Below are 18409 nucleotides of genomic sequence, written 5' to 3'. Positions count from 1 at the left end.
TTCGATTAGTTAATGCCTTTTTTGATGCTGTTAGGATATTCCTGCCTATCTAGAATAAGGAATTCCTATTATATTCTCATGTCCACTGTATTGTATTTACGTAAGCAAAATAATATGTATCTTGCTACAGAAACTACTTTCAATACATGCATGTAGAAAAAGTTAAATGCCCTCCCCAAATTTCCTGCTGTATTAGTTGCCAAGGGCCGCCGTAACAAAGTGCCACAGACTGGTGGCTTATGACAACAGAAATTCATTCTCTTCTGGTTCTGGAGGCCAGAAGTTCAAAGTCAAGGTGTCAGCAGGGCTGCACGCCCTCTGAAGGCTCTTGTAGGGTCCTCCTCTGCTTCTTCCAGCTTGGTGGCCATGTCACCCTAGTATCTTGTCCCTCTGTGTGTCACTCTTCTCCGTGTCTCTTTCCCCCTTTTTACAAGCATATACCAGTCATCGGATTTGGGGGCCACCCTACTCCAGCTACCTTGATTATATCAGCGAAGACCCTGTTTCCAGATAAGGTCCCATTTCCAGGCACCAGGGCTCAGGACTCCACAACGTATCTCTCTGGGGGAGACACAGTTCAGGTCGTGGTAGTTCTGTCATTGGAACGTGTCTTCTGTGCATGTGTCTTTTTAACATCAGTAAATGAGATGATCGGGGAGGGAGTTTCCTGCTACAGAGATGAAAGCAGAAATGTGTGTGTGTGCGGCGCTGCCTAGGCTTCTGCCTCCTGGGCCACTCGGGTTCTGAGGACGGGGTTTTCCTCCCAGCTACCCGGAGAACGGAGTGGTCCAGATGAGCTCCCGGGACGTCCGGGCTCGTGCCCAAACCGTCCTCAAGTGGCATGAGCTAGAGGTAGGCCAGGCGGTCATGCTCAACTACAATCCTGACAACCCCAAGGAGCGCGGCTTCTGGTACGACGCGGAGATCCTGCGGAAGCGCGAGACCCGGACGGCGCGGGAGCTGTATGCGAACGTCAGACTCGGGTGAGTGGCGCCGCTGGGGATCTTTCCGCCACTCACCACCTCTTGCCCCTGCCTGTGGCACCATCTCTGTGCCCCAGGCCCCAACAGTGGACATTTCAAGCTTGCTTTTTCTGTTGTGTTGGTTGCTTTGAATTTGGTGATAAGTTCAAATCAAAATCCAGAAAGTAAAGAAAGGGCATTCAGTGCCTATCTCCCTTCTCTGTCCCTGGTCACCCAGTTCTCCTTTCTGGAGAAATCACTGTTCTCATCACCTTCTGGAGACATTCTGTGTGTAAACAAGCATACACATTCACAAAAATAAGGGTGCATCCCGCATCAAGGATCATCAGACTGCAGTCCGCAGGTCAGAGCCGGCTCTCTGCCTATTATGGCAAATAAAGTTTTATTGGCACACAGTCACACTCAACTGTCTACCAGTTACCTGTGGCTGCTTTGGTGTGATAAGAGCAGAGTTGGAGCAGTTGAGAAAGAGACCGCGTGGCTTGAAAAACAGAAAATGTCTGGCCCCCGCAGCAAACATTTGCCAGGCCCTGTTCTACCTTGCCTCTGTGTGTGTGTATTAAAACATGCATAACAGAAAACTTAACCATCTTAACCATTAAGTGTTCTGTTCTGTGACATTAAGCACATTCTCATTGTCGTGCAGCCATCCCCACCATCCATCTCCAGAACTTTCCATCTTCCCAAACTGAAACTGCTCCCATGGAACACTAAATCCGCCTTCCACTACGTCAGCCCTAAAATTAAGAATTGTTGTCTGAACAAGGAATGGACTGCAGGGAGCAGCGTGGCAGCAGGGACCCCAGTGGAGGCTGTCGTGGGCTTTTAGGGACGAGGTCCCGGAGCTCAGGCCATGCTGCAGTGTGGTTATTGTTAAGAAATAGCCAGCTTTTTTGTTTCATTGCTTCTCTCTGTTGTTTTCTTGTTTTCAAATTTTTGGATTTCTGTTGATGTTTTTTGGCGGGGAGGGGTGTTGATTTTGCTCTTTTTCTAGTTTCTTGGGGTACCAACTTAAACTTGCTCTGAGAAATCTCTTTCCCGATGTCCGTATTCAGTGCTACAAATTTCCCTCTCAGCACTGCCTTAGCTGCTTTCTACATATTTTGCTATGTTCTATTTTCCTTTTTATTCAGTTATACTTTTTAAATTATCTTGGGGAGACTCCTGGCCTACTTAGAAGTGCTGTGTTTAATTCCCAAGTGTTTAGAGATTTCACATTGTCTTTCTGTTAATTGATTTCCGGTTTGACTTCATTATGGTCAAAGATCATATTCTATGATTTCAGTCCTTTTAAATTTGTTGAGGTTTGTTTTATGGGCTCAAACAGGGTCTGTCTTGGCGAATATTCCATGGTTGCTTGGAAAAAAAAAACTTGGTTTGGTAGAATGTCCTGTTTATATCCTTCAGACCCTGTTGTTGACTGTGTTATTCACACCTTCTGTATTCTTGTTGCCGATTTTCTATTACTTGTGTCACTTGCTGTGGGGATGTTGAAGTGCCCAGTTATCATTGAGGATGTGTCTGTTTCTCCTCTCAACTTCACAGCTGTGAGGCTCTGAAGTTTGATGCATCACACTTAGGGTGGATATGTCTTCCATGTCGAATGATCCTTTTCTCATTACGTAACGTCTCTCTTTGCTTCTGGTAATTTTCCCTGGTCAGAAGTCCACTTTATCTGAAGTGTGTGTGTGTGTGTGTTGACACATGTATTTTTTTCTAAGTTAACATTTGCATGGTGTATCTTTCTGTCCTTTACTTTTAACCTATACAATCGAATTTGGAGTTTGCAAATAGCATGTAATTGGGTCTTTTTTTTTCTAATCCACTATGCCGGCCTTTGCTTTAGACTTTTTGCATATAAAGTGGATGTTAGCATGTTAGGGCCTAAGTTTGTCATTTTCTTTGTTTTCTGTCTCTTTCCTCTGTTTCTTGTTCCCATTTGTTGTCTTCTGTCTTTCCTGTGGGTTACTTAAAATCTTTAGGACTTTCTCTTGATTTATTTATGGTCTTTTGAGTGTTTTGCTGTGTGTAGTTTTCTTAGTGGTTTCTCTGGATTTCACCTTATGAACATGTGACATGCGGGCATCACTTTTACCACTGAGTGAAGTGCGAAGGCCTTTCTTCCATTTACGTCCCATTTACGCTCTCTTGTTGAGGATCAGATAGTGTTGATGACTTTCGTTCCAGTCACCACACTTGATCTAGAAAACTCACACGGAGGACAGTCTGTTGCAGGTGCTCCTATTTCTGCTTTCTCTTGTTCTTCCTTTGTAATTTCCTGTCTATCTGAAGAACTTCCTTTAGTGATTCTCTAAGAGCGTGTCCACTCGCAATGGATTTTCAAGCTTTTCCTTCAGTTGAGAATGTCGCCACCCTCTGTTTCATTGAAGCAACTCCCAAACATCAAAACATTTTATCTGTGAACACTTTACAATATAGTTCTTTAAAATGGCTCTAAAAGAAATGCAGTTAAGATGCTATCACAACATGGGAATGAACCATAATGTTTTAATAACATATATCCAGTCATTGTTCAGTCTCCTCCTGGTCTCTCTCTTTTTTTTAGCCATTTGTTTGATCAGGGTCTAAGTCATGTCCTCAGATTTCAGTTAGGCTGATAGATATCCTGTAAATCTCTTTTATCGTTAGGTTTTTTTGTCCTTTCCTTTTTAGCCCCTTTTCCTTAACTGATTTATTGAAGCAGCCTGGGCATTCGTCCCATAGCATCTCCACAGTCGGGGTGTGGCCATCTGCATCCTCATGGTGTCATTTTCCTCTGTGCCTCTGTCCCTGGACTTGCTGTGAACTGGTGGGTAGATCTGGACCTTCGTGGTCTAGTTCCAGAGCCATGAGCCATATGCGCTGTTGAGTGCTTAAAATGTGACTGCTACAAATTGAAATGTGCCGTGAGCGTAAAGTATGCAACAGATTTCAAAGACACAGTGCCAAAAATGAATGTGAAATAGCTCGTTAATATTTCTTTAATACTCGTTCCATGTGGAAATAATATTTTGTGTACTTCAGGTTACGCGAAACATACTCAAACGGATTCTGTTTTTACTTTTTGAATGTGCTTATTCCTAGGAAGCGTAGAATCACACATCTGGTGCACGTTTGTGGCTTACATGCAGTTTCCATTGGCCATTGCCAATGCAGATTGATCCCTGGGGGTCATTTTAACTTTGTGTGTTTTGTATTTTGAGGAGTTTTTATATTGTGATGTAGGCAAATTGGTCAGACTTTCTGGTTTTTGGATGTTGGGCCTTGTTTCAGTGGCTTTGCCTATCTGAAGGTTAGAAATTATTCTCTCAAATGCATCATGTAATGAAACTCTGGCTTACATGTTGTATTTGTCCCCCTGATTTAGTAGGACTTGAATGGCGAGGAGCGTAGCTAGGCAAGAAGCCCCATGAAGCCGCTTAGGTGACGCCCTTAGAATCAGAAGTGTTTGTCTGAGAGCGCGTTAGGTGGCGGAGTCCTCTGAGGCCCCGTGGCGGGTCAGCCAGCTGGAATGTTCTAGCAGCTTGCCTCTCACAGGGATGATTCTCTCGATGACTGTCGGATCATCTTCGTGGATGAAGTATTCAAGATCGACCGCCCGGGTGAGGGGGACCCTGTGGTTGAAAACCCAGTGCGAAGTGAGTTCTGGCCCTGCCCTTGCAGGCCTGCTGCGCGGGGCGGGGGCTCCTGTCCCCTCTCTGCCTGGCCGGCCCCGCCAGAGCTGAGCTGACCTCCCGTGTCCAGGGAAGAGCGGGCCCTCCTGCAAGCACTGCAAGGATGACGAGAGCAGGACTTGCCGGGTGTGCGCCTGCCACCTGTGCGGGGGCAAGCAGGACCCTGACAAGCAGCTCATGTGTGACGAGTGTGACATGGCCTTCCACATATACTGCCTGCACCCGCCCCTCAGCAGCATCCCCGCCGACAATGAGTGGTGAGTGGACGCCGGGCTGCCCCAGAGACAGCCTTCGTGCCGGGGGCTGGGAGGGGCCGGGAAATGGCCCGGGACGTCTGTCACCTGGCAAGCCCATGAGGGGCGAGCACCAGAACACGTGAGGGAGCTTCCTGTGCTCCCTCGGCCTCGGGGTAATGGTGGGCCTGGAGCAGGCAGGCAGGAAGCAGAGAGCAGGCCTCTTGGCCGTGGCGTTCTGGTGCCCATGCTGGTGGCCACTGTCATGGTCCAAAGGCTGTGCCATTCTAGGCCCTGGTCTGAGGACCGCGGCCTATTAGCAGACCTGTCTGTGCCACTTGGAGGTGGCAGTTCATGCATGGCCCCCTCCCCACCCCATGGAGAAGGGGAAACTGACTCCACAGCCGCAGGAACGTGCCCATTGGGTTTCCCCGAGTGTGTCCCGCATCCCAGCGGGATCTGCCCTCACTGTCGGGGGGCACCTGGGAATTCCCGTCAGCGTGGGGGGACGACAGTCTGCTGCCTGGTGAGTGTTCTGGTGATGGGAATGCTCCTGCCCCGCTGCCCACCATGGTCACTGCTCACCTGACGTGGCCCACGTGACCGAGGACCTGGATGTCTTCCTTGACGTTAATGAGTTTAAAGTTCTACGGCCCCTGCCGCTCCTTGGACAGCGCAGGACAGCAGCGCACTGAACGGAGCCAGCGGGTGCGGGCCGGGCCGGGGCTGGGGGTGACATCCCCGTTGCCACAGGTACTGCCCCGAGTGTCGGAATGACGCCAGCGAGGTGGTGCTGGCAGGGGAGAAGCTGAAGGAGAGCAAGAAGAAGGCAAAGATGGCATCGGCCACGTCGTCCTCGCAGCGGGACTGGGGCAAGGTGAGGCGGGCCTCAGCCGCTGCACCCCCTCTGCCCTCTCCACCCCCCCACGGGTGCTCATAGCACTCTTTCCTCGCTGTTTCTGGATGGACAGGGCATGGCGTGCGTGGGGCGCACCAAGGAGTGCACCATCGTCCCGTCCAACCACTATGGACCCATTCCAGGCATCCCCGTGGGCACCATGTGGAGGTTCAGAGTCCAGGTACCTGCGAACACCCCGGCTCCCTGGCTCAGCCAACAGGCCCTGGCCTCACTGGCTTTCCAGAAGCTGCACTTCACCGGCAAAGGGCTCCTTGCAAGCCGGCGGGGCCGGAGGGCTGGCGGCAAGCCAGCAGCTCCCCTGGCGTGGCTTAGACTCAGGCCGTTTGGGGGAGCGGCTCTCTAATAGGCGAGATGTATTCAGCCGAAGAGTCAGGCCACGGGTGAAGGCGGGAGCACGGATGCTGAGCTGGAGCTTTTCTGTGGCGGCCAGACAAGAAGGTGCCAGTGATTTCTTGGTGTTTTTCACAGGTCAGCGAGGCAGGCGTCCATCGACCTCACGTGGCGGGCATCCATGGCCGGAGCAGCGATGGGGCTTACTCCCTGGTCCTCGCTGGGGGGTACGAGGATGATGTGGTGAGTGTTTGTGGTGGGGGTGGGGGGGTATTTTTTTTACTGTGGTAGGTACACATAAAGCATATAACCATGACTAAATGCACAGCTAAGGGCATGAAACACATACTGTTGTGCAACCATCCCCACCCTCCATCTCCAGAACTTTCTAGTTTCTCAAACTGAAACTCTGTCTCCATGAAACACTAAGCCCCCAGCCCTCGGCCCCACCACCCGCTTTCTGTCTCTGTGGATGGGGCTCCTCCGGGGACCTCCTAGAAGTGGGATCAGACAGGATCTGTCCATCTGTGTCTGGTTTATGTTGCTGAGCACCGTGTCCCCAAGGTCCTCCATGGTGTCAGATTGTCCTTCCTTTTAAAGGCTGAGCCGTGCCCCAGTGTGTGCGCGGACCATGTTGTGTGTGTGGACCATGTTGTGTGTGTCTGCTCATCTGCCGATGGACACTTGGGTTGCTTCTATGGTTTGCTGCTGTGAATATGGGTATAAAATACCCTTTAAGATCTGTTTTCAGGTCTTTTGGGCATAGACCCAGAAGTGGAATTGCTGGGTCCTATAATTTGTGTTTGATGTTTTGAGGAACTTCCCAGTTTGCACAGCAGCTGTGCTGTGGTCCATTTCCATGAGCAGCTCACACGGTTCCAGTCTCTCCACATCCTCACCACCTCCTGTTTTGTTTCTCTGACAGTTGACTTCCTGACGGGTGTGTGTGGGTTTATTTCCCGTGGACTCTCTCCTCTCTGCGTGGAGGGTTCAGCTTGCCCTTCTCTGTTTCAGGACCACGGGAATTCTTTCACATACACAGGTAGTGGTGGTCGAGATCTTTCCGGCAACAAGCGGACTGCAGAACAGTCTTGTGATCAGAAACTCACCAACACCAACAGGTTTGAAGAAACAGGTTTTCTTATTTCACCAACAACCCTTCTGCCTTGTCCTTGGGCAGCTGCAAAGAGGAGGGAGTTGATTCTGTTTTGCGATGTCATGTCCAGGAAGTCAGATTCCCATTAAGAATGTGGTGGAACACAGGGTGACAAACATGTTTCTTCCCTTCTGTGTCTGATAAAGACTTCTGAGTCATTGAGATGCATTAAAGAAAACTTTTTCCCGGGAAGGCCAGATAATAAATATTTTCAGTTATATAGGCCACATGGTCTCTGTTATAATCACTTAACTCTGTTATCAGAGCATGAAAGCAACTGCAGAATATACTTAAATGAATGAGCATGGCAGTGTTCCAATAAAACTTTATTTGTAAAACCAAGTGGTAGGCCAGAGTTTGCTGACCGCTGATTGCAGGATGGGTAGGGACTTTGTAAGCAAAAAAACAAAAAAAAAACCCATTATTAAGCCCAAAGGAAAAGACAGAAACTTGATGACTTTTGAGTATTATAAATTTCATCAATAAAGTCTGTAAGTAAAATGAAAAGGCAGATGACAATTAGGGGGAAAAGTGCAGCAAACATGACACATGATGGTTATATCATATATAAAGAGCTGTTTTAACTCAAGAAGAAAAAGTAGTAAAAGAAAGCAAAGGACATGTGAATCATTCACAATATAAATGGCAAATCTCCAATGACCATGAAAAATTATTCACATTTAGTAATTGAAGAAATATAAATGGAAGCATTTGTGAGATACTGTTCGTTTCCCCTCTGAAATTGACCCAAAATTCTAAAATGTTGAGAAATACCAAGGCCTAGACTAGTGGGGCACTGTTGGTAGAAATACAAATTGGTACCATCTTTCTGGAAAGCTCTACCTGTACAGATGAAGAGCCATGAAAACATTCTTACTCATGACCCTGTAATTCTACTTTGAAAGCACATAAGAAAGATGTGGAGAGATGAAAATTTTATATGTGGTAGTGTTTACCATTTTGTTATCTAAGACAGCAAAATGCCAGTAACTAAATAGCTAGAGAAAAAGAGGGCGGGGTTCATTGTTGCACATTTATTTGTCTAATAGGATATTTTAGTTTCAGCTGCTAAAAATCCCATTTTCAGAAAAGATTAAATGATGTGAGGAACTGCTCATGAGCTAACATTAAGTGATAAAATCTGGACATAAAAGTTGAAGAAATCTGTTCTTTACAAAATGCTGTTGTTCATGGGGCAGCTATGGAGATGGGGTGCATTTTCATACACCGCCGATGCGGATGGCGTCATTGCGTGAACGCCTTGAGCCTGACCTCTGGTCTGCCTGTCCCGGGCCTCTGCTCTGTGGTGGGACAGACCTGCCAGCCCCACCCATGTTTGCACCCCCTCGTTCTTTCTTTATGGTGTCTTCCTCACATGGTGTGTTAGTGTCCTGCGGCTCTAGTAACCAAATTCCACACTGTGGGTGGCTTAAAACAACAAGAAATCTCGAATAATTCTGAAGGCCCCGAGTCCGAAACCAAGGTGTCAGCAGGGCTGTGCTCCCTCTGAAACCTCTAGGGGAGGGTCCTTCATGGCTCTCCCAGTGTCTGCTCCCATTCGTGGCCTGTTAGACGCATCACTCCGACCTCTGCCTCCATCTGCAGATGGCTGTCTCCCCTGCCTGTATGTGTTTCCCCTTAGAGATAGCAGTCATTGATTTAGGACTCACCCTAATGCATTCCGACCTCCTCTGAACTTGACCCCATCTGCAAGCACCCTCTTTCCAAAGAAGGTCACTTTCATAAGTGCTGGGGGTTAGGACTCAGCCCTCTCCTTCTGGGGACACAATCCAGCCTACAATGTGGGGCCCCGCTTTCCCCGCAGGGCCCTGGCTCTGAACTGCAGTGCACCCATCAACGACCGCAAAGGGGCAGAGGCCAAGGACTGGCGGTCAGGGAAGCCTGTCCGGGTGGTGCGCAACGTCAAGGGCCGCAAGCACAGCAAATACGCCCCCGTGGAGGGCAACCGGTATGACGGCATCTACAAGGTGAGGGCCCTGCCCGTGCCCCCTGCCCGTTCAGCCCTGCAGCCCCCCAGGTGACACTGATAGCCGACTGCACTTTCCACAGGTCGTCAGGTACTGGCCCGAGAAGGGCAAGTCTGGCTTCCTTGTGTGGCGCTATCTACTCCGGAGGGACGACACTGAGCCTGGCCCCTGGACAAAGGAGGGGAAAGACCGGATCAGAAAGCTGGGGCTGACCATGCAGGTGCGTCCAGGCCCGCCACTTCCGGGCTGGGAGGCCGGCTCTAGCCTGCCCCGGCCCGCCGGCACCTACTGGCTGCAGAGCCGGGTCGTGGGGATCCTGGCAGAGAGTGCAGCCAGCCAGAGCCTGCCTTCTCAGCCGGGGGTGCTTCTGGGTCTCTCTCCTGAACAGCGTCCAGGCGGATGTGGCCCAGCTGCTCACACCTTGCTGGCTATGCCATTCGGTCTTTTGCCAGCAGATGTGGAAAGGGAATCATTTGGTTGCTAGTTTTAGAGTCGAGAGCCAGACTTCCTTAGCAGGGCTGTGTGATGGGGGAGTTTGGAAGCGGTTTGGAGTCCTCTCTGCTCTGTTTTGGCTGCCTTCTCCCTTCCTCTCTGCTTCTCTCCCCTTCCCTCCTCCAAAAACACAGAAACAAACCAGCAGAACCGGTGGAACACAGAGAGGTCTAGATGCACAGATAAGGAGGCATGACCCCACCAAGGGGTCATTCACCTCTTCATAGCACCACCGCCTCCCGTCTCCCGGGACCCGCCCGGTGTGGGAGCTGGCTGTTTTGCACTGTAATTATGGTGTTTTCTGTTCATTATGGCAGTTGCTTTATAGCTGATAACTCGTGGTGGGACTATTTAAGGAATCTTAATTGCTATTGAGAGTCTGATAGCGCCTACCCCCTGGGGGGGTCACGAAGAGTTTGTGTTCTGAACCTAGTATTTGTACCACAGGGAATTTCAGAAGCTGAGTTGCTGGGGAGAGAAATAGACACGGGATGGGAGTGGTAGTGTCTGGTGAGAGTAGGATTTTTATTTATGACTTAAGTCTTCATTGCAGCTCAGTGTTGCTGAAGAAACTTGGTTTCTTGAGACATTGGAGAATCCCATAGGATTGTAGATGTCTTAGAGGTGGGGTCCTAACCAAATCATGCCAGTTAGGACCTGGAGGAGCCCAAGATCCATCAGAACAGGTTGGGTTGGGTGGCTGAGCAAAGGCCCTGAGGCCAGTTGTTTGTAAATGGACTTATCTTGGGGCACAGACATGCCCATTCATTCCCCTCTGGGCTGGGCCTGCTTTTGAGCTGCAGCAGGGCTCAGAGTCCCCCCAACGTGGGATGTGCCAGCTGGCCCCTTGAGGGAAATGTCTGCCTGCCACGGAGGGATAGCAAGACTGTCTTCCTGGCTGGGTCTGGAGCTACTCATCTTCCACACACCGTCTCCCTCAATGCTTTACTTCCACCCTGTCAGCGGTGGCTTGTGCCACTCGCCCTTTTTTCCCTAGGAAACCTCTTGATTAGCGAGGTTTTGCCTAAGGCCCCAGAGTTGCTCCGAGGAGGCCTCTGAGCTGAGCCTGAGCCAGAAAGAAGTCTTAAGTTTCTAAGGCTGGAGTGGCACCTGGGGCCGGGGTGGCAGGAGGCTTGGTGGGGCCCTCCCTGATCCCCAGATCGCACAGGGAGTCTGGGTCCCCCCTCAACTCTCCAGTAGTCTGAAGCAGTGTCCCCACCCTCTGGCAGTATCCGGAAGGCTATCTGGAGGCCCTGGCCAGGAAGGAGAAGGAGCACAGCAAGAGGGAGGCCGAGGAGGAGGAGGAGGAGGAGGACTTCACGTCCCCCGGGAAGGGGAAGGGCAAGCGGAGGAGCCCGTCCGCAGGTGGGTGTCTTGGCTGGTGGCCCTTCTACCCGTGCACCTGTGCACGGGGCCACCTGCCCGCTCTCACCCGCCCACTCTGTCCCAGAAGGCGGCAAGTCCAGCCCCGGGTCCCCCCAGGGGACGCCCAAGAAATCCAAGGTGGAGCCCTACAGCCTCTCGGCCCAGCAAAGCAGCCTCATCAAGGAGGACAGGAGCAACGCTAAGCTGTGGAGCGAGATCCTGAAGTCCCTCAAGGATGGGCCGGTGAGCGCCCCCTGCCTGCCCTGCAGCCCGTCCCCTCACTGTCCTCATGTTGTGAGGAAGTAGAGATAACGTAGGAGTCACCATCTTAACTGTCCGTAAGTGCATAGCTCACAGCGTGAGGCACGTTCATGGTGTGCAGCCGTCCCCATCCTCCGTCTCCAGAACCTTCCATCTTCCTGAACTGAAGTTCTGTCCCATGAAACGCTCACTCCCCTCCCCTCCCCCTGCCTCTTTCTGTCTCTGTGGGTGTGGCTCCTCCGGGGACCTTCTAGGCGGGGTCAGACGGGATCTGCCCTTCTGGGTATGGTTTATTTCAATGAGCATGCTGTCCCCAAGTCCATCCACGCCGATCAGGTGTCAGAATGTCCTCCTTTGTAAGGCGTGTGGCTGGACCACACTTTATCCATCTGCTTGCTGATGGACACTTGGGTTGTTCCCGCCTCCTGGCTCCTGTGAATCACGCTGTGAATACCGGGTGCAGGCCCCCGACGGAGTCCCTGCTGTCCAGTCTCTTGGGTATAAACCCAGTAGTGGGGTTGCTGGGCCTGCAGGTCCTTCTGTGTTCCACACCCCGAGGAATCACCAGTCCTGACCTGAGCGGGGCTGGGTGACAGAAATGGGCTGCCACAGCGGGTGACTGTGTCCCCTGGCTGCCACCCCCACCTGGTAGGAACTGGCCTTCAGCCGCCCACTCTCGGAGTCCAGCCCAAACCCTGGGCCATCTGCCTGTTATTTCTGACACTGCCCTGGCCCTTTCTGTCCATCATCCCAGGGCAGGGCCTCTGCCCTTGGCCTCAGCCCCTCCCCCACTACAGTCCTGGACTCCCCGTCAGCTGCCAGGACAAATGACCACAGACTTAGGGGCTCAAAACAACGCAGGTTTATTTCTTGCAGTTCTGGAAACCAGAAGCCCCCAGGGATGATGAGCCTTTCGGGGCTAAGATGCAGGCGGGCAGGGCTGGGCCCCCTAAAGGCTCCCATGGAGAGTCGCAGCTCCTTGCCTCCTCCAGCTTTAGGAGCACATGCATTTGGCTGGTGGCTGCATCCCTCTAGCCTCTGCCTCTGTGGTCACACGGCCTTCTCAGTGTCACTTCTCTCTCTGGTGGGGACCCTTGTGAGGACACTTGGCCCCCCTGGATAATTCAGAATATTCTGCCACCTCAGTGTCCTTAACTTAATGAAATCCGGGGACCCAGGGTCTGGGCCTCACGGGGAGCTGCTGTTCTGCCTTCCCCAAAGGTGGCCGTTCATTCTGACGCCTGGACGCTGCTCTCACATGCTCTCTCTAGTTCCAGAAGTTCCTGAGTAAAGTGGAGGAAACCTTCCAGTGCATCTGCTGCCAGGAGCTGGTATTCCGCCCGATCACAACTGTGTGCCAACACAATGTGTGCAAGGTGAGGGACAACCGTGGGAGCCGGATTGAAGGTGCTGGAAAGGTGCTCTGAGATTTGACCTCGCATTGCCACGGGCCTGGCTTGGACTGGTTGGCTTCGTTTCTGCCCCCTCATGAGGCCTCACTGTTTCCAGGCAGCCTCCCGGCCTTTCTCAGGGGCTCTGATCACCCTGTCCTCTGCTCTGCACGCTCCCGTACCTCCCAGGGCTCTGGGGTAAAACGCAGCACCTGGGACCTCCAGCCACACTGGCCCTCTGCCCGCCCCTCCACAGGCTGCTGCCTGCCAGCCCTAGGCGACCGTGCTGAGTCTCCTGACCCCCAGGCATTGCCCCAGCTTCCTGTGTGACTGGGGTCCAGGACCGGCTGCAGTCCTGGCCAGAGGTTGGTTGTCATAAGTGATGAGTAAGTGTGCTGTGGACCCGGCTAGACGGGTATCAGGTGCTTGGCTCGTAAAGAAGTAGGAAGAAAGGCTTCCTGGAGGAGGTGGTGTTAATCTGCATCTGAAGAGGGCCTCAGTGCAGCATCCCAGGTAGGCAGAATGGCACATGAGAAGCCTGGACAGGCAGGCAGGTCAGAGCAGCTGGGGCCTGTAGGGGATGAGGGGCTGGGGAGCCGGGCCAGGAGGTGGGGCCATAGGTTCTGACTGGTGACCGGTCACAAGAGGGACACAGTATGACTGAGAGAGATTGGGCCGGGCTGAGATGAGGCTGGACCAAAGCCTCTCCCTCAGCGGGCTGACACTGTCCTGGGTACCCTCGGTGGGGTGAGCAGCACCCCAACCCCCACCCACTTGGTGCCAGGTGCATCTCCAGTTGTGGCGGCCACAGGTGTCCTCAACACGCCCAGTGTCCCTTGGGGACAGAATGGCCCAGTTGGGAAGCACTGGTCTGCATGAATGGTGTCTTTGCCGTGTCCTGGCCAGTTTCAGTCAGGAGGAACTTAGAGGCAGAGCAGGCAGGTGGCTTTACGAGGGCCTGTCCCCCCTGTGATCACCCTGGGTCTCGGAGCTGCCAGCATTTTGCCTTCAGCCTCGCCCCCTTCCTGGCCTTGGGGGCCATCTCAGTCCAGGATCCACCAGGGGAAGGATTCACAGAACATTCAGCAGTTTGGGGGTCTAGGGCAGGCCCTGTGCTTTTCTGCCTTGCCGCACCAATGTGGCCTGGTGACGCCTTTAGCTGTGTGGTCGGGAGAGACACCTCATCACCACCTGTGTGCTTGGAGGAAGAGCTTGGATGGGCATGGGTCTTTGTGTTTGACGGCCCACCCCAGCTCTGCCTCTCCCAGCTGTGAGACCTTGGAAAGCCGCCTCCCTCCTCTGAGCCTCAGTTGCGCCCTGTGGAAGGCACCCCCCCTGGCCAGCTTCCGGCTCCTGCACTGCATGCAGAAGAGCAAGCACTCAGCTGGGGTGCAGGTGGAGGCTGAGACGCTGGGGCTGCTGCTACAAGGTCGGGCCCGGCCCCACCCCAGAAGCGGAGCCAGTCAGGGAGTTCAGGGACCGAGCGTCTCAGGGCATCGATCACACATGCCGCTAGATCCCTGACCCTGCAGAGGAAGGGGCTGCCGGTAGTGATGTGTCTGTCCTGTCCATCCGTCCCTGCTGGTACACCTCCAAGATGGCCAGCATCCTGGGGGGCTCACGGGAAAGTGGCTCTGGCCCTCCACCCTGATGTCCCAGTGCCTGATTTTGTTTTTGCTCTACTAGAAAGTTATTTTACTGTAGTAAAGTGTACATAACAAAGTTTATTACCATCTTAACCATTTCTAAGAGCATAGCTCAGTGGCATGAAGCACATTCACATGTGCAGCATGAAACACTCAACCGCCAGCCACTTTCTGTCTCTGTGGATGGGGCTCCCTAGAGACCTCCTAGGAGGGGGATCAGACAGGGTCTGTCCTGTGTCTGGCTTATGTCACTGGGCACCATGTCCTTAAGGTCAGTCCACGTTGTAGCAGGCATCACTATGTCCTTCTTTCTTAAGGCTGAATAATACTCCATTGTACGTATGCACCGTATTTTGTTCAGCCATTCATCTGTCGCTGTCTCTTGGGTTGTTTCCACCATTGGCTATTGTGAATAATCATGCAGCAGCTCAGAACCTGATTTTTTTAATGTGGACCCAAATCTTAGTTGTGTTGAGCAGAAAAAGCAACCTTTATCTCTGGAGTCGAGGCCATGCACTTTCTATTGGAAAAAAGGTTTCAGATTTTTAAAATAGGAAGCAAAACCTGCAGCCTGCATCCAGGCATTAAAAGTGCCATGATGCCAGCAAGCTTCTGCTGTGCTTTCACTCCCTCACGCAGCTGCCCGATGCCATCCCTCAGGTGTTTGCACCTGTGCAGGTGCCCACACACCGCGTGCCTCGCTGCTGGCCAGGTGGGGTCTTCCCTATTCCTCTGATCGTACTGTTGCCTCTCACAGCCTGTCTGCCCCCTACCCTTTCTCCACCTGCCTTTCTTCCCCCCGCATCACTTGGTTGAGAATTGGGTTCGAACCCAGAAGTCTGGCTCCAGGGCCTCTAGGGTCAGAATTCCTCCCTCCCTCCCTCCCTTCACAGGGGAACGTATTGAGCATCTACTATGTGTCAGGTCCTGTGCTCGGTTGCTGGGAGAGTCAGCGGACATAGCCTCTAATCGCAGGCAGTGCCTGGCCTGTTTCACACAAGCACACTTGTAAACAAGACGATTCCAGAAGGTGGAAGGTGCTGTTCTGAGATAAACGGGGAGGTGATAGGACTGGCTACAGTGGGGCCGCTTCTGATACGTCAGTGTCGTTGGGGGATGTGCCCTCTTGAGGACGTGCTTTGAGCTGAGGCGAGAGTGGCGACAGCTAAGGGACGAGCCTGTGAGATGTTGTGATCTGCAAGTGGCCAGGCCCGGAGGGCAGGGTGAGCGTGGCGTCTTCGAGAGGTTTCAGGGAGGCCAGACTGGTGGTAGAAAGTAAGACTGAGGATTTGGAGGGGCCTCTGAACCCTGTGAGTCTCCACTTCCTCCTGACTCTGTCCCTGGTGACAGTGGCGGCCCCGATGGCATTTGGTTGGCACTTCTCACCACCTGCTCTCTCTCGCAGGATTGCCTGGACCGGTCGTTCAGGGCGCAGGTGTTCAGCTGCCCGGCCTGCCGCTATGACTTGGGCCGGAGCTACTCCAGGCAGGTGAACCAGCCCCTGCAGGCCGTCCTCAACGAGCTCTTCCCCGGCTACGGCAGCGGACGATGATCTCCAAGCACTTCTTTTTGGCTATTTTTAAAAAATGTATCAGAGGGGTCTTTGGCCCCTACTTTGTTTTTAGTGGGCTTAAATTAAACATGTAGTTTTTCCTCCATTCCCTAAAAAGCCTCGTCTTCCTGGTTTTTGTTTTTGTTTTTTTAATCTGTCAATTTTCAGGAATTTGTGTTATGGCTCAAAGAAAGAAAGAAAGTTGGACTTCTCAGCATTTTATTTGGTTTTTAAAAAAAACACAAAGCCTGCGATTTATCAGCAGAAAACACACACACGTTTTTTTTCCGAAGATGGAATGGGAAACGACTAGGCGCGAAGGCTGCTCATGTCCCCAGCTTCGAAGCCACCAGCCAGCAATGAGGCGTCTGGCTGCCGAGAACAATCTTTCCAAGGTTTGCAGTGAAAGCGAGCACATCTTCAGGACAGCATTGTATCACCTAAAACCCAGCAAGGCGGTGTCCGGCGGTGGCCCTGGACGTGGAGGGTCCCTGCTGTCACCCACCAGGAACCTGTTGAAAGGAAGAGGAAAAATCCCATTTGGCCCCTTATGAGCCCTTGCCTCAAAGCCACCCACCACCAGTCTGCTTTCGGGTTCAAGAGCTGCACGCAGGGTCCTCTGCCCATGTGAACAGGGAGCAGAGGCCACAGAAACTACCTCCACTGGGCTCTCGTGGGGGCTGGGTGTGCGGTGCCAACGTGGAACCACACCACGGAAGCAGACAAAGCCATGTTCAAGTGCCTTTGTTTCTTTCTAAACATGGGGCTCTTTTTTAGCACTGAATTGTTGAAAATGCCAACCAGATTCTAAAACTGTGGTTAACCAGTTCTTCCCAATTCTAGGTGAGTGTTTGGGGATAGTTTTGAGTTTCGTTGGTCCTCGACAGTGCATTTTCAACTCACCCATTGAGACTTATAAGAGGGAATTTTTTTTTTTTAATAAACACTTTCTAAATGAAAAGTTTTTTTGTAGTTACTGTATATGTACTAAGAAAGCTATGACTTAGGGTTTGTTTTGTTTTGTTTTGTTGGTTTTGTATTTTTTTGAAATGATTTGTTAATTTTTCTAACTACCAAAGTTTGCAGCTTATACCTCAACAGAACAGGATATTTTAAATTACAACTGCAGACAAACTGGAGCAATATTCTTTTAAAGGTTTTTCTTCTTCCCTCCTTGCCTAGGTTATTAATGTATTAGGGAGAAACAACAAAATCCTGTGTAGGTGTTTTCTAAAAAGCTCAATATTCTTTGTCCAGATTTTAGATGCTCAGAATAAATGTCTTTTAGAGATGCACTTAGTTTGTTTTCTTCTGTTTGCAAGTCACTTCCTAGCCCACTGGGTGGGTCTGCTCTTATTACTGCATGTTCTCTTAAAAACCCAGGAGACGGACCAGGCAGGTAACATCATGCCCACATACATCACAGAGGAGAAGGCAAAGACCTAGAAGAGTCTAAAGTGTTGTGCAGCAGTCATTTAGTTCTCACCAAGGTGGGTGGTACTGCCCCCATTTACATTTGAGGAAACTGAATCTGCGACTGGCCCCTTGACACACACACCTGCAACACGGAGAGTGGCTCTGCCTTGACTGGGCATCACCAGCCCAAATCAGCGACCGAGAAGTCACCTCATCCTAGAAGGGGCTCTCTGCAGGCCAGGGGAAATTGAGGCCTAAGGGGGTTCCGGGACTGACCATCTGAACTGCTGTTGCCAGCAGAAGTCAGAGGCCTTTTGAACCAAGTTGACAGATCAACTTCTGGGAAGGGAGTAGTGCTGAATTCTGCAGAGGCAGCTACTGGCGTGGGCCTGTTAACTGCTGCCTTTTACTGATGGTTAAGTAATGATGTGGGCAGATGTGATTTAATGAAAAAAAAGTTCTCTCCTTTGGTCCTTAAAATGGGGCAAGTGTGCCTGGCCTTGGAAAGATGACGCTAAGTGGAAGAAGACATTCACAAAAGATCACTTATTATATGATCTCATTCATGTGCAATTCCAACACAGGATCGATAGGGACAGAAAAGCCTAGCAATGTTGCTTAGGGTGTGGGGAAGGGGTGGGGTGACAGCTGCAGGGTACAGAGCTGCTTCTCGGGGTGACAAAACTCCAATTTGGTGATGGTTGCACGTACCTGTGGATATATTAAAATCCTTCGAATTACCTCAAATGGATGAAGTATACATTATATGAATTCTGTCTCAAAAAAAAAAAGCGCCCAGTGTGGCCATGAAATAAAAACAGGAAAGATGGCCAGCTATGAGGAGCTGTGGGACCTCCATAAATGTCCCCAGGTGGGTCCTGCACGGGGACAGGATGCATACACTGAGGTGGGTTCATTGTCGAGATGGCCAGGTTTTTTGGTGTGTTCCTCATTTTAGAACTTAAGAACAATGTCATTGTTTAAAGTTACCAAAACCCAGAAA

General features: G+C 51.5%; 1 protein-coding gene across 3 annotated transcripts in view; it reads left to right on the top strand.

Moving 5' to 3' along the window:
- UHRF1 (ubiquitin like with PHD and ring finger domains 1) overlaps positions 1 to 17282 on the top strand; it is a 31488-nt gene extending 14206 nt beyond the window's left edge. For 2 of the 3 annotated variants that reach the window (XM_036883898.2, XM_036883905.2), the window contains exons 5-17: positions 768 to 983; positions 4521 to 4621; positions 4728 to 4914; positions 5644 to 5767; positions 5862 to 5969; positions 6278 to 6382; positions 7154 to 7260; positions 9121 to 9283; positions 9366 to 9503; positions 11005 to 11140; positions 11226 to 11383; positions 12673 to 12777; positions 15844 to 17282. In XM_036883898.2, the coding sequence (XP_036739793.2) occupies positions 768 to 983; positions 4521 to 4621; positions 4728 to 4914; positions 5644 to 5767; positions 5862 to 5969; positions 6278 to 6382; positions 7154 to 7260; positions 9121 to 9283; positions 9366 to 9503; positions 11005 to 11140; positions 11226 to 11383; positions 12673 to 12777; positions 15844 to 15990 (1795 nt within the window). In that variant the 3' untranslated portion in view covers positions 15991 to 17282. The remainder of the gene's footprint in view (positions 1 to 767; positions 984 to 4520; positions 4622 to 4727; positions 4915 to 5643; positions 5768 to 5861; positions 5970 to 6277; positions 6383 to 7153; positions 7261 to 9120; positions 9284 to 9365; positions 9504 to 11004; positions 11141 to 11225; positions 11384 to 12672; positions 12778 to 15843) is intronic. The other variant, XM_036883914.2, reaches the window with a different exon arrangement.
- Positions 17283 to 18409: the final 1127 nt, after the last annotated feature.

Source organism: Manis pentadactyla, chromosome 12 (genome assembly GCF_030020395.1).
Source record: "Manis pentadactyla isolate mManPen7 chromosome 12, mManPen7.hap1, whole genome shotgun sequence".
Classification (NCBI taxonomy): Eukaryota; Metazoa; Chordata; class Mammalia; order Pholidota; family Manidae; genus Manis; species Manis pentadactyla.
This window is presented reverse-complemented; position numbering and strand designations above follow the sequence as displayed.